This window comes from Pipistrellus hanaki (assembly GCF_964339955.1).
Source record: "Pipistrellus hanaki genome assembly, chromosome: 4".
NCBI classification, from domain to species: domain Eukaryota; kingdom Metazoa; phylum Chordata; class Mammalia; order Chiroptera; family Vespertilionidae; genus Pipistrellus; species Pipistrellus hanaki.
In genome coordinates, this window is record NC_140506.1 from 3,746,558 (window position 1) to 3,767,237 (window position 20,680).

Genomic DNA, 20,680 nt, shown 5'->3' on the forward strand with positions numbered 1-20,680 from the left:
TGTGTGTGTGTGTAAAGGTATGTGATTAGCCCTTCATTTAGTAAAGTTGATCATTTAGCAGATTTAAGAAGTAACTGTGCTAAGCCCACTCATTGCTCATTTCAGCATAAATAATATGAGAGATAAAGGGAAATTTTGAGTCCGAGGCTTTGCAGCCACTGCTTTTGTTTTATTTTTTTTTTTTTAATATAGTTTATTGATTCTTTACAGAGAAGAAGAGATAGGGATAGAGAGTTAGAAACATCGATGAGAGAGAAACATCGATTAGCTGCCTCTTGCACAACCCCTACTGGGGATGTGTCCACAACCAAGGCACATGCCCTTGACAGGAATAGAACCTGGAACCTTTCAGTCTGCAGGCCAGCGCTCCATCCATTGACCGGTTTCGGCAACAAATCCACGGCTTTTAAAGGGCGTTAGAAATCTGTTCGAATCGAGCACAGGGGAGGCTTAGTGCGGGTAATCTGACTCCCGGGTCTCGGTGATAGTTCCTCACGAGGCCAGAGTACAGCTACAACACGGTCCCTCTGCTCGCCCACAGAGAGGTTCCAGGGCTGTTCTCACCTCCCAGGTGCTTGCTCACCTAACGGCACTGTGGGTGCCATTTCATGGCTCTTGCTTTCTTTTTTTTAGGCCAAAACCCCCAAAGAGGCAGAAGCGGACCTGAGCTGTGACTCTTTCCATTCCACGCACACTGACCTGGCCCCGTCTCTCGGGAAACCTCGGGAGCCCTCGCCCCCCACCTCCCCGAGGCAGCCCCCCGCCGAGGGCGATGCCAGAGGCCAGCAGCTCCCGGAGGCGCTGTGGGACCTGCAGCAGCGGCTGGAGCGCTCCGAGGCCGAGAGGCGGCGGCTGCAGGCCGAGCTGCAGGCCCGGGGGCCGGAGCCCGGGCGCCTGAACACCACCGAGGTGTCCGAGAACGGCTCCGACCTCAGCCAGAAGCTGAAGGAGACGCAGAGCAAGTACGAGGAGGCCATGAAGGAGGTGCTGAGCGTGCAGAAGCAGATGAAGCTGGGCCTCGTGGCGCCTGAGGGCATGGATTCGTACTCGCACGTCGGGGGGCTGAGGGTCACCGAGGAGGAGGTGTGGGCGCTGAAGCAGGACCTGCAGGCCGCCCTGGAAGAAAGCGAGAGGAACAGGGAGAAAGTGAGAGCGCTGGAGGAGAAGCTGGCTGAGAGGGAGGAGAAGCTGGCGGAGAGGGAGCAGGGGCTGGGGGGCCGGCCGTCTGCGGAGGAATATGAGGACATGAAGAGCTCCTATGGCTCCGTCATCGAGACTCTGAATAAGGAGAAAGCCCTTCTGCTCGAGAGATACCAGGAGGCCCAGGAAGAGATCTCGCAGCTGAGAGATGCTCTGCAAGGTCCGACGGCCCAGGAGCCGGGCGACGACCCCGGGGACATGAAGGAAGCCATGCACAGAATGATCGACGAGCTCAACAAGCAGGTGAGCGAGCTGTCGCAGCTGTACAAGGAGGCGCAGGCCGAGCTGGAGGACTACCGCAAGAGGAAGTCCTTGGAGGACGTGTCTGCCGTTGAGTCTGTCCCCCGCGCCGAGCACGAGCAGCTGGTGCAGGCGGCCCGGCTGGCCAGGGCGCAGGCGGAGGAGGCGCTGGCCGAGGCCAAGGCCCAGCACGCCAGGGCGCTGGGCGAGCTGGCCCAGCTCAGGCAGCTGTCCGACGCCCAGAAGGAGAACTCGGTGTCCATCTCGGAGCACCTGCAGGTGGTCACCACGCTGCGCTCGGCCGCCAAGGAGCTGGAAGGCAAGCTCGGCGGCCTCCAGGAGCTCCTGGCCAGCCGGGAGGCGGAGGTGGCCAAGCTGGAGAAGCAGCTGGTGGAGGAGAAGGCGGCGCTGGCCGAGGCCATGGTGCCCAGGCCCGCCTACGAGAAGCTCCAGGCGTCCCTGGAGGGCGAGGTGAGCGCGCTGGCCTCCAAGTGGAAGGATGCCGTGAAGGAGAAGGAGAAGGCCCAGGCGGAGGCTGCCCAGCTCAGGGGCGAGGCCGTGCAGCTGAAGAGGGAGAAGGAGACGCTTCAGAGCCTCCTGCGAGCCAGAGAGCAGGAGGCCGGCGAGCTCCTGCCGAGGCTGCAGCGGGCGCAGGAGGAGCTGGCGGAGCTGCGGCGGCACTCGGAGAGCACGTCCCGGCTGGAGGAGGACAAGGACAGGAAGGTGGGTGAGGCCCTGGCCGTTGAGCTTCCAGCCGGGGAGCCCTGGGGCCTTCTGGGGTCCACGTGTCTGCCATGTGTTCACACCCACTGGTGGCCAGTGCTCTGAGACCCGGCCCACGCATCCCTCCATCCCCAGAGCCACAGGAGGGTAGTCTGTTAGGCGTTTATTTAAAAGAGCGGTGCTTCCCTTCTGTAGAGCGTTTTCACATACGGGATGCATCATTTTTCTTGAGAATGACTTTGCAGAAGCTCTGCCAAGGGTCAGGGCTCAGAAGTCACCCCACAGGCCGGAAAGCGCTCGTGACCTATCTTGGACTTGAACGCTTGGAATCCGGACAGATTCCTCTGTCGTAGGGAACCCAAATCCTTCCAGACCTAATTCCACGTCCCTAAGCACCACGGGAATAAAAATTGCCTTTTCTGGCCCTCATTGTCACAGGTGTATGGGGGCGGGGGGATGGAGGAAGGGGTGTGGGGTGCGGGCGATGAGAGGTGGGCTGAGGAAGGGGGTGGGGGAAGGAGAATGGCTCTGTGCTGAATCTGCGCTGCCTGCCAGTCCCCTGGGTCACATGCTCTGAGTGGCCTGGACTAGGCACTAGTGATCATTTATTCCTTGATGATGATGGATGCTTCCATGGAGCCTTCAAAGCCAAGGGGGCGGGGAGGGGGAAGAGGGTGTGTTTACTTTAAAACAATATGTCCAGAGATATCAGGGTTTCTATAATGTATTCCTAATCGCCCATGCCAACAAATAAAGAATGTCTAAAATCCTGTTTCTGTTAAGAAAAAAACAAGAGAGAGAAATCAATGTTACTATAGTGTTTGTTATCTTTATGCATCAAAATACAGTATTTAATTGGGGGCCCTTATCCTATATAATAAAAGGCTAATATGCAAGTTGTCCCCTCTACCGGGATTTTGGGAGTTAGACTAAAGGTTGGGGCCGGCCAGCCAACCTCCCACATCCCCTCGCCGGGCCTGGCTGGCCTGACCCCACCTGTGCACGAATTCGTGCACCGAGCCTCTAGTTTGAAGATAATGGCCTTAGAAGGCTTCGTGGGTCTGTCTGATTTTGTTGTGTCTCATTGGGGGGTTTTCTTTGAAAGGTATAAAAGGAATTGTTCCAAAGTCTCAAGTCCTGGAGGCTCCCAGAGGCTGTGTTCAAGGCTCAGGAATACCTGGGATTTTGCTTCTGCGGGCACATGCTTGCCTGCTGGTAACCGCTTTCCTTTCTCACTAGATCCACGAGATGTCAAAGGAAGTCACCAAGCTGAAGGAGGCCCTGAACAGCCTCTCGCAGCTGTCCTACTCGGCCAGCTCCTCCAAGCGGCAGAGCCAGCAGCTGGAGGGGCTGCAGCAGCAGGTCAAGCAGCTCCAGACCCAGCTGGCGGTGAGTGGGCTCCTGCCGCCCGGGGGGTGGGGCGGAGGGCAAGGCGGACTGCATGCCTACCTCGCTGGGAGGGCAGGTGGGCATGGCCGGTGTCCCAGCCTAGAGTGAACTTCAGGGAGCAACTCACTGGTGCCCTCTTTGGTGAGGGCGAAGGAAGGAATTGGTCAAGTCTCCACTTACTATCTGCTGGGGGTGGGGAGGGAGGTCTAACTCTGAGGAGGAGGCATCATGGGCGGGACAGTGGAGTAGGCGTGAACTTCCATCCACCAGCTTTTTGCCCCTTCCCCTTGTTTCTCCGTCTCAGACAGTGGCGAGCACTTTTTCTTGCTGGAGGCCAAGATCCCTGGTAGTTGTGTTATCTCTGGGTCTGTAGCTGTTTCTTGGCCCTGCCCCTTCCTCACCCGGACAGCCCTCTCCTATCTGGATTAGTTTCCTATGACTATTTCCTACGACAGGGCAGCACGCACTTGATTTAAGACAACACACGCTGATGTTCCTAAGGTTCCTCAGTCTTGCTGGACTACAGCCAGGATGTCAGCAGGGCTGGGTCCCTCTGGGGGCTCTAGGGGAGATCCATGTCCTCGCCCTTCCTAGCTTTGAGAGGCCACAATGAATTCCTTGGCGCGTAGCCCGTGCCGCCATCTTCAAAGGGCAGCGCTTCCAACCCCTGGTTCTGTCCTCCCATCTTCTCCTCCCACCTTTGGCCTTGCTCTCTCTCTTAAGGACTCTTGGGATTGCATGTAAGGTGCACCCCAATCATCAGGGTACTCTTTCTCTCCGTCCCACCATCCTTAGTCACACTGGGAGGTCCCATTACCATGCAGGGAACAGGCCCTGTGATTAGGACGTGGACATCTTCGGAGCCTCATTATTTAGTTAAGGTTTCGGTTGACACGGGTATGTATTTTCCGTGTGAAACTGAGGGTTAGTCTGTCCTGGACCATCTCTAGCTTCCAGTTACAACCAGGACCTGGCTTTTAGGATTTCTCCGGGACAGAGCTGGTACTGGTGCGTTCAGGTGTCTGCCATCCAGGCTCTGGCTGGCCACCGGGGCCCACACCAGCTGTGCCGTGCTCCCAGCACCAGCCGTGGAGAGCAGTCAGGGAGGAGAAGATGCCTCCCGCTGTGTTCTGCAGGTCGTTTTTCTGAGAGAGAGGTGATCACAGCCTTGTAGAGAAAGCGCTAATGGTAGCTACAGTCATTCTTAGAATTTCTCAACGTGTGTGTAAGGAGTTCCTCTGGGTCAGTATTGTCCAAGGAGCTGATGGCATAAAAATGAGTAAGACACAGCCCTTGCCCTCACAGTTGATGTGTAATATGGCTTGCCATATTCCTGATGTGGTAAGCATGCATCGATAGAGAGACGCCCACTCTGCTGAGGGCAGAAGAGATGGTGCTTACCCGGCCTGGGTGAGTCTCAGAAGGCCTCCTGCAGAAGGTGGTGCTCGTGCTGAGGACTGAGATTGGCATGTAGTGCCCGGGATAGCCTTGGCGAGAACACTTCCCGGGGCGTGGCAGCCAGGTCCGCGCTGCCTGCTGAAGGGACTGAGCGGGGAGGTGTCCGATGGCGCTAACGAATCCCAGTGGGGGGTGGGGAAGCCTGAGGCAGGTTTGCTAGAAGGACAGGAGGTGGCGGTCAGAGGGTGGGATGCCCTTGGTTGAGTTTCAGAGGCAGAGACAGAGGCAGGGCCATGGCCATGAGAGTGAGGGGCTGGAAGGAGGAGGAGCCGGTCCCTGAGGCTGAAGTGGAGGAGCTGGGAGGCCAGGTGTTGGGTGGCTCCTCCGTGCGGGGGATGCTGCCGGCAGAAGCCGGGATGGGCAGGAAGGCAGGGACCAGGGAGCGTTATGAATGCCTGCGTGGAGGCGACCGGAGGTGGGAGGAAGCAGCGGAGAGAAACCAAGCACACCTGCTGACGGCGTGGACGGCACAGGGCTGAGGTTTAAGGCTCTCCTGGAGTGGGAAGTCCACAAGGCAACAATGACAGGAAGGCGATGCCAAGGAGTACTGGGGGATTTCTGCGGAGTTTTGACCTCTATACGGCAGTCTTCGTTTTCATGGTGAAGCAGGCGGAAGGCCTCTTTTTAGAAGAGCTGAGAGCTGAGGGAGGCTCCTGAAGTGGGCGCCCAGAGGAATCGGAGCGATCGCTCCATAAGGAGACGTAGAGGCCTCAGCAGCTCTGCAGAGGGACACAGAGTGATGCCACACCCCTCCTCCGTGCCCGCTGCTCAGGCACTGTGCTTCCCGGGAGCACGTGGTACCACCGACGGCGTGGGTGGTAGTAACTCCCTTTGGGAGAATGTATTTTTTAAAATATATATTTTATTGATTTTTCAGAGAGAGGAAGGGAGAGGGATAGAGAGTCAGAAACATCGATGAGAGAGAAATATCGACCAGCTGCCTCCTGCACACTCCCCACTGGGGATGTGCCCACAACCAAGGTACATGCCCTTGATCGGAATCAAACCTGGGACCTTTCAGTCCGCAGGCTGATGCTCTATCCACTGAGCATGAAAGAATGTATTTTTATAAAATTTTAAAAAAAATATATTTTATTGATTTTTTACAGAGAGGAAGAAAGAGGGATAGAGAGTCAGAAACATTGATGAGAGAGAATCACCGATCAGCTGCCTCTTGCACACCCCCTACTGGGGATGTGCCCGCAACCAAGGTACATACCCCTGACCGGAATCGAACCCGGGACCTTTCAGTCCGCACGCCGACGCTCTATCCATTGAGCCAAACCGGTTTCGGCTATTTTTATAAATTAAAATAGTATTTGATCATTGTAGAAAAGTTTGAAAATGTAGAAAACTCTGAAAAAGTTCCAAAAAATAAATTGCTAATAATTCAACCACTCAGAGATGATTACTTTCTGCATTTAATATATTTCCTTGCACTATTTACCTTGTGTGAATGTATCTGTATATTTGCATAAAGTATGTATATGTGTGTGTGTGTTTGTGTGTATGTATATATGCAACAAATTTGGGATTATAATAACCACTTCTTACATGAATTTTCTCCTAGAGTTGACATACAAAGACATAAAACGGGTTTCTTCCCCCTGAGAATAAGGACAAGTGTTCAGAAACACACAGGCCAGTGAGCTCACAACAGTTGAAAAGCTTTCTCTGTGAGCACTGGCTGGAGGGAGTCGCTGGGGAGCATCTGGCCGCAGCGCCCTGTAACACAGTGAAATGCTCTCTCCCTAGGAGTGCAAGAAGCAGCACCAGGAGGTCATATCGGTTTACAGGATGCATCTTCTGTATGCGGTGCAGGTACGGCCACGCCGTGGAGTGTCTGGGTCTCTTAAAGGAATACTGCAGTCCACGTTGCCCCAAGTCTAAGGTGACCAGATCGTCCAGGTGTTGGCGGGACCGTCCTGATTTCTAACTATTTTTTCCCACATCCCGCGGCATTTTTATAATAAAAAAGTCCTGATTTTTGGCAAGAATCTTTCCAATGTCTCCAATCTTTCCAAAAATCGGGACTTTTTTAAAACGCCACGGGATGTGGGGAAAAACTTTGTTAGAAATCAGGACTGTCCTGCCGACACCTGGACGATCTGGTCACCTTACCCAAGTCCCGTCTTCAGACCAGCAGAACGAATGAGAGTCCGAGGAGAATCCCGTAGCTTCCCAATGCCTTTCGCTCGGCTTTGGATTTTGTGCTGGGAACCCTGTCCTAACTACCGAGAGCAACCTGGGCGTTTCTGCAGAAATAAGGAGGCCGCAGCTGCGGCCCCCTCCCCCGCCGCCAGCTGCCACCTCAGGATCAGGAGCCCGGGCTTGATGCTGGAGGTTCGCCGATATTGTCCCTGTTGGTGGTTTGGCTGGCTGGGCTCAGACTTGCTACGGAGACCCCAGAAACCCTTTGCTGGGCTCTGTTAGTCTCCACCTTGTCATCCTCCAGGGGTTCGAGAGCAGGCCCCTCCCAGACTCAGGTCCCCAGAGAAGTGGGGAAATGGCTGGGATAGCATTTCTTGGGACGACCAGCGGCCAGGGGCTTCCTCTCAGCCAGCCGCCTCATTCCCGCCCTCGGCGAGAGAGGACTTCACCGAGGTCCCCGCTGACTGCCTTCTGTTTGACCTTCCAGGGCCAGATGGATGAAGATGTCCAGAAAGTTCTGAAGCAGATCCTCACCATGTGCAAGACCCAGGCCCAGAAGAAGTAGAGCGGGGTCCTCGGCGGGACGCTGCCCCCCCGCTGTCCGTCTCGGGTTGGATCGGAGATGTTGGCCGTCACTGCCGTTGTTCTCGCCCACGGTGGGCACCAGGGGGCTGGCCCGGGAGAAAACTGCCCCCCAGAACCGCAGAGAGACCGGACAGCAGCAGAGGCGAGAGGCACCATCATCGCCGCCAATGCCCCCGCTGGGGCCGGCCGTGCCGGGCGGCTGGCCCTGGTGCTGGGCCCGGGCACCGTCACCCCTGAGCGATACGTGGTCCCCTCCATGCAGGAACCGCGGCCAAGGTTCCTCCACGCTGGCTGCCGACCAGCACAGGGGAGCCCCCTTTGGCCTCTGGGTTTCAGTCCAAAAACATGGTTTGACTTCTGACCAGATGAGTGCAGGGCTGGTTAGGTGGTGCCCGCCCAGGACCCTTGACCTCCGTCCTGTGGATCTGAAAATGCTTATTCCCTCTCCCCCCACAACCCCCGTCTGCCTTAGGCGGCTCGTCCCCGGCCGGCCAGTCGGAGCCGGATGAGCACCGTTAACTAAAACACGAAGCTCAGAAACAGCAGAAGCAGAAGCTGCCCGTAGCCGGCGTTCGGTGAACCGCGGGCGCTGCACGGCCGCTCTGCACACCTGCCTTCAGCCGCCGCCCGGAGCTCAGGAAGCTGGCGTCCGTGTTCGACGGGGACCACAAGCCGCGTGTTTACAGCCAAAGGAAGGCCTCAGCGTTCCTAACCTCAATTTTCTAAAAGTGTTGTTGTTGTTTTTTTCTCTTCTCTACAATATTTTTATGGGCTCTTAAAGATGTTTTCCTATTGAAACCCCTTGCATAAGGGAAATTCACATAGACTATATGAACAAGGTATTTTGTAGGTAGCCATGCGTAAGACTTTTTAGAAATAGGACTTTTTCCGCAGCGTTCTCAGCGATAGCGAAAGGTAGTTGTGTATTCCTAACCTGGCGTGAGCTGCCAGGCCCCTCAGAACTGGGGCATCTGTCTCTTAAGAGAGTGAACCCTCCTGTGCCCAGCAAATACGTTAGAATGCCCGCTCTGTGCCCAGAGGCTCTCTGGAAGGACTATCAGTCACAGCCCGGGTTCCAGCTTTGAGACAGGAACCTCGATGTGGTAACTAACCATCGGGATGCAAAGCCAAGGCCTTTGGGGGGAAATAGGTCTGTTCCCTTTCTTTACTTTCAGGGTTTGTTTTTTTAATGTTTCTAACTTTCTTGCAACTTCCCTGCCAGCATGGCTCTTCCTGCGGGATGTAAACAACACAGAACTGCCGAGTGTGTGATGAACCGCGCGGCCTGCTCTGACAGCGCCCGACGCAGGGCCTCTGGGCCGGGCCGAGGGAGCGGGCCGCGCGGGGTGCCGGCCGGTGACAGCAGAGGACAGACGGCTTCCAGCTCCGTGCCGCTCTTCTGCGTTGTTTGTAGTCCAGCAGTTTGGAGAATGCTGCAGAGCAGTGTGAAAGGGCTTTCCACCACAGCACTTAGGGAAACACAGAACACACACACACACACACACACATGCGCACAAACCCCCCCACCCCCACACAGAATGCTGCAGAGCAGGAGGCCTGAGAGACTGGGATGCTTGACAAGCACAGCCTTCTGTGGGGTCAGGATGCATATTTATTGCGGGCTCTCTGGCTAACTGTTGGAACGCCGTATGCCGTAGGTTAGCACGCTGCCTTTGTGATGTACTGAAGGTTTGGCGGAAATAAACTTTGGTTCCTTTTTGCATCGCTGCTGGTGCTTTTTGTGGCTCCTCCCAACGCCGAGCTCCCGTCTCCATGGGCAACAGCTCTTTCCGCGGGATCTGAGGCATTCTGGGCCTGAGGGTCCACCGAGGCAGGCATTTCACTTCCCCTGTGAATGCGGAAGCACGCCTGGCACCCTCTCCTGGGCCTTCGTCTTCCCACTTGGGAAGTCCTGGGGACTGTTCTCTGCCAGCACACACACCTCGTGCTTTTAAACCAGGTGGGGGGAACCTTTTTCTGCCAAGGGCCATTTGGAATATTTTTATAACACCATTCTAGGGCCATATGGGAATGATCAACTTAAACATTAGCCTGTTGGCCAAAACCGGTTTGGCTCAGTGGATAGAGCATCAGCCTGCGGACTGAAAGGTCCCAGGTTCCATTCCGGTCAAGGGCATGTACCTTGGTTGTGGGCACATCCCCAGTAGGGGGCATGCAGGAGGCAGCTGGTCGATGTTTCTCTCTCATCGATGTTTCTAGCTCTCTATCCCTCTCCCTTCCTCTCTGTAAAAAATCAATAAAATATATTATTTAAAATTAGCCTGCTGTATTTGGTCAAACATTTAACTAACTCACCCCGAAGGCCTTGGCAGGGCCAGACCAAATGATTTCACGGGCCTTCTACAGCCCGTAGGCCAGATGTCCCCCTCCCCTGCTGACCTGTTGCATAATATGCCGTAGTATGATTGTGCTGTGTTTTATTTAACTAGTTCCTCATCGATGGGCATTTAATCTGCTTCCGGTGCTTGACAGCCCTGACAGCGACATGACGACTGCCCTGCCTGTGCAGACCTACGCGTACGCGTGAGGCTTTTCACCCTCCCTCCCACCACGCGGTACAGGAGCGCAGGGGAACAGGAAGGGGATAGTGTATGAGAAAGAGTGGCCTTGTTCTTCACAGTGGTGAAGAGCCGTCAACTTATTTCCCGTACATAAACCTAAGACGGTCTCCAAAGCTTTCAGTAATGAGCCCCATCCGTCTTAAGATACACACATGAGGTCCTGTGTGGAGAAAACGCTCCCCAACATGTTGAAGCACAGCCTCTCTCCATGGGACACAGCGGGGGCGTGCAGGGTGCAGGCCGCAGCAGGAACATCGCCCAGCAGAGATGGGGTGACGCTTTTAAGCTGAGTTCGCAGGCAGGACAGAGTGAGCTGGGAAAGCAGCAGACCCAGGCGTGCAGGGAGCGGTTTCTGCTCCTCCGCTCAGCAGAGAACTGTCGACATGGTGGGAGCGCGTGGCATGTTTGGGACGGGGAGAGACGGTTGTCAGACGTGAGCGTGGGGGCTGGTGGAGGGAGTGATCCGTGGGGGTTCCAGCGGGTGGGAAGGCTAACAAACCCCCAGTAGACGGAGGTGAAGGAAAGGGAAGAAGAGCCATTTCTGCACATTCATTACAGACCAGGCCCCACACCGGGGGAAACGGGACATTCACGATCGGATGTGCCCGGTTATAAATGGAGCCTGTGTCGGGGAGAAAGAGGAGCAGGTCGGCCCAATGATGTAACGTTTTAACAGTCGGGGGGAGAGAGGCAGTGGCGTTCCCTATGGGTCACCTCCAGGCATTTTTAATCTGGGCCATTTCATTCAGGTTAACCACTCTGGAAGGCAGAACAACAGCCCACCCCCTGCCCCCCGCCCCATCCCCACTGCCTCCAAAGAAACCCATGTCCTCATTCCCAGAATCGGTGAACATCTGATGCCGTGGGGCAAAGGGGAGTTACGTTTGCAAATACAATGAAGGTCCGCAATCAGCTGACCTTAGAAGGAGATGGTCCTGAGGTGATAGAGGGGCCTTTACAGCGGGAGGTGTCTGTGCTAAAGAGGCTGCATTGCCAGCTCTGAGGGGACTGGCTGAGGCCAGGAACCAGGGAAGGCAGGGGTCTCTAGAAGCTAGAAGAGGCAAGAAAACAAAATTCTGCCCCAAGGCCCCTGGAAAGAGCCCATCTTGTCTCAGCCCAGCAGGCTTCCCACCTCCGGACCGCTGGGATGAGACACGTGTGGTCAGTCACCACGTTGGACTGAACCCAGGTAGGACCTCCATACAGCCTTCTAAGGTTCGGCGGGTGGGGGCAGAAATCTGGTCTGCCACTGCCCGCGACAGGCCTGGGAGTAAGCCCCCTTGTTCCTTAAACCCCCCACGTCCCGCCTGAGTGATCTGCCTTCTTTGGTCTCTCCCTGCCCCCCAAGTACGGGGACCTGCCTGTTTCTGATTCCACCCAGGAAGCTCCCGAGGAGGCTGAGAGGCCAGAAAATGTGTCTTAGGAAATTACACAAGAGAGAGTTTATTTGGATTTCTTTGTTCCTAAGTTTCACAGTTCCTGGGGCTGGAATAGTTTGGAAACACTCACATTCACCTTGGGGCTGGAAGAGTCTAGAAGTACCCTCTGCACATGCTTCCTCTATGCCTTTGGCAATGGCAATGCTTGCCTCTCCCACCTCAGGATCCACGAGGGAAGGGGAGTGAGCACCCTCTAAACCAGTGTTTCCCAGAGTGTGGTACGCGCACCCCCAGGGGTACAGGAAGAGTTTGGTGGGGATACGCGTTGCACCGGAGTTTGGTGGGGATATGCACTGCACCGTGCTTAGCTGCGCCTAATTCTACGTTCTCATGAGTACGAGGGGTACTCAGCGTTACGAGAATTATAGAAGGGGGACACATATGTCAAAAGTTTAGGAAACACTGCAGTCTAAACCACTGTCCACCCGGATTGCTAGCAGCCTTCCAGAGGGAGCGCACAGGCCTAAAGCCCATTTACTCTACGGTTCACATTTGGGGACAGGGTGACGATGGCAAGGCAAGGAGAAGGTGTCACCAAGACTGGGGCCTCTCGCTCTCTACAGGCCTCTTACTTCGATTTCCAACGTTACAGATGAGGGCCACGTGCTTCTGGTCAGAGCTAATGAAGGAGGTGGGAGCAGAGCACGGCTGTCCGAGGGGAACTCGGAACCTGCCCTGGTCCGGCCCTCCCCTGCCCAATGCTCCGCACCAGCAGGGGTTCAGGTCGGGGCTGCACTAATCACTCAGAAACAGCCTCACGGCCATTTCCCAGAATGATAGGACACTGAATCTTTCCGTGTGATGAAGGTCAACGTCAGGGGTTAGGGACATGAGTGTTAGGGAACAGGAGGCCATTCTTCCCCTTTTATTGCCATACACTAGAGGCCCGATGCACAAAAATCCGTGCAAGAGTAGGCCTTCCTTCCCCTGTCTGCCAGCACAGGCTTCCCTCCGGCACCCGGGACCCGGGCTTCCCTCGGGCCGCCCACAGGCACCCGGGACCCGAGCTGGCTTCCCTCTGGCGCTGCTCGGTCAGGAAGGACGTCCGGAATGACCTCCAGAAGGACATCCGGTCTAATTAGCATATTACCCTTTTATTACTATAGATGTTAGATGTTGTGCACAGTCACAAACATCTGCAGTTTTACTTTCCCAGAATCCTGAGCCTGGGAAGGGTTTCAGACACAAGAGGCACAAATGCTCTCACTGGATAGGCAAGAAAATCGGGATCCATGGGCTGGGACTTGCTCCAGGCCACAGAGTGAGAACCAAAGCCATGACGTCTTGGAGAAAGTTCTTGTTCTCATGACTGTTCCGTGCTGAGACTTCTCACTGGAAACAGAGAACAAGGGTGTGGGATCGTTAGGAAATTTGGGCTCAGGAACCTGAGGGGACAGATTTAATTATAATTAATGAAAAACTCTGTTATTGCTCTTAAGTTCTCAGAATTCTATTTCTTCTGCATCACTTAATTGATTTTTCTGTTAATTTTAAGATATGGTTATCTCTTTTATTATATAAAATGAACTCTTTTGACTTTTTTTTTTTAAATCTCACCCAACTTGTATGGGCCCCAAATGGGGATCGAACCCACAACCTGAGTATGTGCCCTGACTGGGAATCAAACCTGCAACCAGGATGACGCTCCAACCAACTGAGCCACATTGCCAGGGCTCTTCTGACTTTCATGTGTACCATTTCAATGACGATTCATAGTTAGGCTTCCGATTGAAGTCAGAGATCTACGTTGTGTGTGGGTGCGTGTGTTTGTCAGAGAGAGAAATGCAGGGGGAGAGAAGGAAGATTTTCAGCCCACTCAGCTCTTTCCAAACACCTGTGTTTCTAACACGGTTGAGGAGGCCATCTCTCTGCACTTGACCCAGTGTGAGTTCCCTTCCCTCTCCTTGATGGGACAACATTCTCTTTACGTAGTTGGCCACTACTTGTGGAAGCTTTTAAGAAATAGGAAAGAGAACACGTGAAATCTAGCTTCAAAATGTCAGTTCCCTTCACCTTATGTCATTGTATCTCTTTTCTTTCCTGGTTTCGATCAGCATTTTATCACAGGAAGGATCTTCGAGATCGTCCAGTTCACCCCCAAGTCGGGGAGCTAATCAAACAGTAACAGCCAGTGTTAAAAGAGCCGGTGCCACACTAAGTGGTTTATGAGAATTATCTGATTAATCCCATAACCTCACCAGGTAGGTATTCATACTGACCTCATTTATAGAGAAGGCCATTAAGCCGTAACTTGCGTAGGGATCATAAGCTTAGTAAACAGTGGAGCGGTGGCTCTGATGGAGGCGGCTGGCTCACCTAATCTGCTTAATCTGAACCCCCACATTGCTGTCCCAGTGCTGGGCACTGAGGGTGACGTGCGCTTACAACCTATCGCTTTATTCCGTCACATTCATTTTAGAAATCAGATCCCTCGCCTCCGGTTTGGGGAGAGCCGTGTCCTCCAATGTTTCCTTGGTTGATGTATGCAAAGGTCAAATCTGATTCCTTGTCTCTCTCTCTGGGCACACAAGTCAGCAGAACAAGATCCCAGCACACCAGCAAACACAAGCTGTGTCCCGCTGCTGGGTCCACAGAGGCTGAAGATGCAAAAGCCAAGGCCAAGACCGGACACTGCATGGCTCTTCAGTAGCTCCGCCGATTAAGGGGGAAAAAATGGTGAAACAACAAACTCACTATGTTTTAGTTTCCACTTAAAAGTATGTCCACCATTAGAGAAGCTCCACCTTAATTGTTGACTGAAAGACGTGAAGGTATTTGGAGCACTACAGTGTTTGGACAGAGTCAAGCCTCGGACTAATGAGAGGAGACAGTCCTCTCGAGGCCACACAAAGTCCCAGTCTGGAGGGCAGAGCCCTCTCAGCACAACGATAGCCAACAGCTGTGGTTGTGAGCTTGAACCTGTGGTCGAATGCATGGCCCCAGGTGCCTGAGTGAGATAGGCTGCAAGTAAACAAAGCTTGATCAGGTGCATGTAGTTGAGTAGGATTGAAACCCATGAGAATGTTATAAACATCTTGACCATGCCCTCACTTTGCCTCATCGCATCTGCTGTAAAATAAAGACACGGCTTATAGTCCGCGGCGCTGTCTCTCCATCCGGGAGCAGCGTCCCACCCAGACCCAGCTTTCATTCTCTTGTCTGTCTTTTCTCAATCCTTCACCGCCCCCTCTCAGGGTCACTGAACCTGGCTAAGCTGGCACGGCACATAAGGCGCTCAAGGGCTGAGTATGCCATGGCCATGCCTGCTTGCCACAAAGGTGCTCTCCCTTTTTTTTTTTTTTTTTTTTTTTTTTTAATCCTCACATGAGGATTTCCACTGATCTTCAGAGAGTGGAAGGGAGGCAGGAGAAAGAGAGAAAAATGTCAATGTGAGAGAGACACAGTGATTGGTCATGTTCCGCATGTGCCCTGACCCAGGCCGGGGATCAAACCTGCAACCCATGTACATACCCTTGACTGGAAATCGGGAATCAAACCTGTGACCTTTCGGTGCTCAGGCTGATGCTCTAACCACTGAGCACACCAGCCAGGACATCCCTTCTTTAAAAAAAAAAAAAAAAAAAAAAAAAAAAAAAGCCTAAAATGGACTAAAACAACTAAAGCCTTGAAAAATTGCAAACCTTCAAGAGGGATGAAGTGCTTGCTGAGCTCCACTTAGTTTTGTTGTCATTAATCCTGCAACTGCTTTGAAAGGGACAGGATTTATGAGGCGGCTCCCCATGGAGGCGGGATGTGGGCGTCTGTGTGTGTTCACGCCTCGCTGCACATGTGCGTGTTTTACAGCCATCAGTCCCGCTCGCCTCATTTCCCAAGGCTTTCCCAGCACCGGGGTCCCAGGGTCAAGCCAAAAGGCTGATTCCTCTCAATAAACAGTCTTCCCGGCAAGTATTTAGTGAGAGACTGAAGTACAGGAAATGCCATGGAGAGCACTTAGGGAAACAGAGTACAAGGCCCCGAAGGCACAGTCTCTGCCTTCAGAGAACTTACAAGCTCCTGCGGAAGGTGCACTAGCCAAAGCCGGTGTGGCTCAGTGGATAGAGCGTCGGCCTGCAGACTGAAAGGTCCCAGGTTTGATTCCAGTCAAGGGCATGTACATTGATTGCGGGCACATCCTCAGTAGGGGTGTATAGGAGGCAGCTGATAAATGATTCTCTCTCCTCGATGTTTCTAACTCTCTATCCCTCTTCTTCCTCTCTGTAAAAAGTCAATCAAACATATATTTTTTTTTTTTTAAAAGGTGTACTACATACGGACAACTACGACGGGAGGCACCCACTCTTTTCATTCCTTTGTGTCAGGTGCCGTTTCACCCCTTTTCATGACTTCATTAAATCAGCCCTTGCAACAACCATACACCGTAGAAGGTATTGTCATTACCATCTTATAGGCCAGTGGTCGGCAAACTCATTAGTCCGCAGAGCCAACTATCAACAGCACAACGATTGACATTTCTTTGGAGAGCCACATGTTTTAAACTTAAATTTCTTCTAACGCCACTTCTTCAACATAGACTCGCCCAGGCTGTGGTGTTTTGTGGAAGAGCCACACTCAAGGGGCCAAAGAGCCGCATGTGGCTCTCGAGCCACGGTTTGCCGACCGCTGTAATATAGGTGCAGAAGGCACAGCTGGATGGAGGGACTGGTCCAGGGCACATGGGTGTCAGTCAGTGCCTAAGCCAGGGTCCGTCCCTGGGAGTTCTGGCTCTCCACCCTGTTCTGTCAGTCACCAGGCTGTGCTGGGGATGAGGGTCAGAGACCACAGTAGGAATCTGAGGAGACTGCGTGGCTTGGACAGGTCCTGTCTGGCCTGAGTCAGAGGAAGAGGCGTCGGTGGTGGAATCACATCCCAAACTAAAGCTAGGTGATCGCTTTGTTGGAAGCCTCTGAACCTCTTTCCCAGCTCATCGATGCTCCCTGCAGGTCTGACCCTCAGGCTGCAGGGGGTGTCGCTGCCCCCTGGTGTTCACCTCGGGAACTGCTGCACTGTTGGTGCCAGAGGAGGGGTGTCCTTGGCCTGGCAGGGCTAGGAAAATGGCTTGATCTTGGAGCAGACAGTGGAGCTGGAAGGCCATTAGGGAACCAGATCTCCAGTCTGTGAGCATCTTGCCTGCAGAGAGAAAGAAGTCTCATACAGGTACATGGAGGCACTGGTATTTTTACATAAAGGAGGGCGTTTTCTGGAAATTAATACATGATTTCTCAGGCCACTCGAAGCTCATGTTCATGGACCACCCTGAGCCTCTGTGAGCCCTGTGTCCCAGCCCCTCTCCTCTCTACACATCCCCCTGTCTGTCTGTTTGTTTTTTTGGCTTGATGCTCAACTTGCAGAATCTGATATGTGGCCTTCCTCTGCCCTGCCCTGAGCCGGGGGCTGTTGAACATGTGGGAAATAGAAGGATGTTTGGGAATTAAGGGGATTTTCTCTCCTGCTGTTTACCTCTCGCCAAAAACCTGCTTTGCTTGGACCTTGTACATTACCCCGAAAGCCCTCTCAGCAGAACTAGCTCCTCCCTGACCCTCAGAGGATCCGACGTGGAAAACATGAGCAACGGCTTTCCTGCAGGCAAAGCCTCGAGCCAAGGGGCTTAATCACAGGGAACAACAGCAGCCCGTAATTATTGGAATCAAGAGTCTAGGCCAGTGGTCGGCAAACTCATTAGTCAACAGAGTGGCAAACCACAGCTTGAGAGCTGTGTGTGGCTCGCGAGCTGCAGTTTGCCTACCGCTGATCTAGTGTCATGTCTAGTGTCACTCTTCCCAGGCTCACCACCCTCCCCAGCCTGGCTTCACCAGCCTCCCCGGGAAGCCGGAGGCCCTGAGCCTCTTCCAAGGAGCTCGCCCTTCTGGACGATGATCACCAATGGGAACCGGAGGACAGAGGGAAGTGCCGTTTTCCTCCCCGGGCCCTTCTGTCTGCGTATCAGCAGCTGCTCCTGGGCATGGGGCATCTGTGGCCCTGGCGTTTTCCTGGACTGTTCCACTGGCGGGGAGACTATGTCAACCTGCAGAAAGCAGAGAGAAGCAGGAGGCAGCTGGGAGGATGACATAAGGGGGCTTTTGTGGGTTGCACAGTTCAGAGAAGGACTAACAGTCGCTCTGGGCGGTGAAGAGCCGAGCGGGGCTTAGAGAAGCTCAGGCTTTTATGAAGGAGGCCTGGGGCTGCATGGTTGTTGTTCTGGGCTCCTTGCTTGGTGGGAAAACATTCAGAGAAAACAAACAAAACAGCAGACTGAAATGGTAATAAAAGAGGTTTGTATTTACCAACTGCTGTCCTCGGGCCTGAGCTTTGTGTGCGGGACCCTATTTAACCCTCAGGACCACCGCGGAGTCGCTGGTGCGGCTGATCCTCGTCAGAGAGGAGGCAGGAAACCGGGACCGGGGCTGAACACACCCGTGGGTGGGCGTTAGTGTCGGGTCCACGATCGGACCTCATGGACGCTTGGTCCCTGTCTCTCACCTTTATTCTAAAATGATGTGGTTTTTTACTTTATTTTTTTAATGAATTGCCACCTACTTTTGTCATTATGTGCGACAGCCCCCTAAACAATGAGAAAGGAGGCCTGGCCCACGTGGCTCAGTTGGTTGGAGCATCGTCCCATACACCGAAAGGTCTCAGGTTTGATTCCTGGACAGGGCCCATATTATCTCCCTCTCTCTCTCCCTCTCCCTCTCTAAAGAGTCCCCAGGTGAGGACTAAAAAAAAAGATGAGGCAGGAACACTTAACCAAGACAATTTTTTGGCGGCCTGTGAAAGCTAGGCCCAGCATGTGCATTTTAAAAATATATGTATATATATTTTATTGATTTTTTACAGAGAGGAAGGGAGAGGGATACAGTGTTAGAAACCTTGATGAGAGAGAAACATCAATCAGCTGCCTCCTGCACACCCCCTACTGGGGATGTGCCCGCACCCCAAGGTACATGTCCTTGACCAGAATCAAACCTGGGACCCTTCAGTCCGCAGGCCAATGCTCTATCCACTGAGCCACACCGGTTTAGTCCAGCATGTGGATTCTTAAGGAAGTTCTGTTCCTATGGAAACAAAGTTCCTGGGAGTCATTCACGCCAGAACAAAACGTAACTGTTCTGCATTGGCGTTGGGGATCCTCTGAGAACCAGAATGTTTAGATGTGACTGTGGGCCCATCAGATTACCAGAAGAAAAAAGGATAGTGAAAGGTTTAGTGTTCTCTAGATTTTTCAAATATCTTCACATCCTAAAACATGATCTGTTTCCAAAACCGTAAGCACTTGGCATCTGCAGGGCAGATGACTGCATGGTCAGTAAGTGAAACACACGCATCATGCCTGCTTTCTCTAAACAGCCGTGAGTCCGGAACTCCAATGGGAAATGGCTGGGAGGTGATTAAACGTCCAGAGTTAGCAAACTACCGACCTGAGTCTACGGCCATAAATGAAAGCCTAGTGAGTGTCTGCCACTGCCATACAGGGCGTTGCCTACGCTTTCCGCGCCCAATGTGAAAGACGGCCTGTTTCCCTTTCAGAAAAAAATTCTAGTGTACATGTCATTCATTCATTCCACAGTATTTATTTATTGAGTACCACATTTGTGTATACTCTGTTCCTAAGTGTTTGAATGTTAACCAAGTATCACTGCATCCTGGGCACTGTTCTAAGAGCTTTCCACAATTTACTCTATTTAGTCCTCACCAGGAGCCTCGGAGGAGGTACGTATAGTATTTTCATTGTAATGGAACAAAAGGAGAGAAGAGCCAGGACTGGGTCATCTGAATTCGTAGCTCACCTTCTGTACCATGGAGTCGTGTTTAATAGTGACCAGCTATCTGGTGAGGGTGAATCCCATGTCCCATTCTGAAGGTGTGACAATCTCATGTCACATTGTGCAGGCCAGACAACTTGGCTGATGTCTCCCTACCCGCTCTTGATGACAGGCATTATCATTCTCTACCTTCTGCTCTGTGGTCAAGGGAATAAGTGGTCTAAAGAATTATCAGACAACATGCTGGTATTCTGTTTTTTAAAATACATTTCAGAAAGGAAGGGAGAGGGAGAGAGAGATAGATACATCAATGATGAAAGAGAATCATTGACTGGCTGCCTTCTGCATGCCTCCCACTGGGGACTGAGCCCGCAACCTGGGCATATGCCCTTGACTGGAACCGAACCCAGGACCCTTGAGTCCGCAGATCAATGCTCTATCCACTGAGCCAAACCAGCTAGGGTGGTATTCTTTTGATTGTTAATTCTCATCTTCAAAAAATGATAAACCTTTCAACTTAAAAATAAATGTAACAATTGCAGAATGCCTTCCATAAGATAATTTTATGCACAAAAATGTTTAATTCAACTTGGGACTATAAAGATGGGGGCAAGGGGAGAAGGGGAAGCAATATTGATTGTGTATCTACTGCACGTTAGGCGATTTTACAAATAATTTTAATCTAACCTGCACAACAACCTCCACAGCAATTTAGGTATCTGACGCTGGTTTGGAAGGAAATGCAGGCTCCTGGAGTTTGACCATAAAGCTAATCACTGTGGAAACCAGCTTTGAACTCCCCACATTCTCATTGTGCGGTGCTATCTCTAGAAAGGTAGGCCTTAATGAAATACAAGCTTATTCTCCTTTAAAATATTATATTCCCCATTTTTTGGGGGGAACACTTAAAAACTGGGCAGATATGAAAGAGAAAATAAAAATCAATTGTAATATCCCCACCCATAGATAAGTTATGTGAACATTATATACATATATGTGTGCATGTGTAGAAAATGTTCACACCAGTTATGTAAATATGCATGTCAGTATCACATTTTAAGTACAGTTTTATGACTTTTTTAAACTGAGCGCATTTTGAATGCACCCCCTAATTAGTTAGTCCAAAAAGAACACATGGTGTTCAATGTCTGAA

At 52.6% G+C, this 20,680-nt stretch overlaps 1 protein-coding gene across 4 annotated transcripts in view; it reads left to right on the forward strand.

Annotated features, from left to right (window-relative positions):
- The window catches only part of RAI14 (retinoic acid induced 14), a 111,512-nt gene extending 102,041 nt beyond the window's left edge, over positions 1 to 9,471 (forward strand). For all 4 annotated transcript variants that reach the window (XM_084881892.1, XM_084881893.1, XM_084881894.1 and 1 more), the window contains 4 exons: positions 634 to 2,163; positions 3,403 to 3,552; positions 6,766 to 6,831; positions 7,649 to 9,471. In XM_084881892.1, coding sequence (XP_084738018.1) covers positions 634 to 2,163; positions 3,403 to 3,552; positions 6,766 to 6,831; positions 7,649 to 7,726 — 1,824 coding nt within the window. In that variant the 3' untranslated portion in view covers positions 7,727 to 9,471. The remainder of the gene's footprint in view (positions 1 to 633; positions 2,164 to 3,402; positions 3,553 to 6,765; positions 6,832 to 7,648) is intronic.
- Positions 9,472 to 20,680: the final 11,209 nt, after the last annotated feature.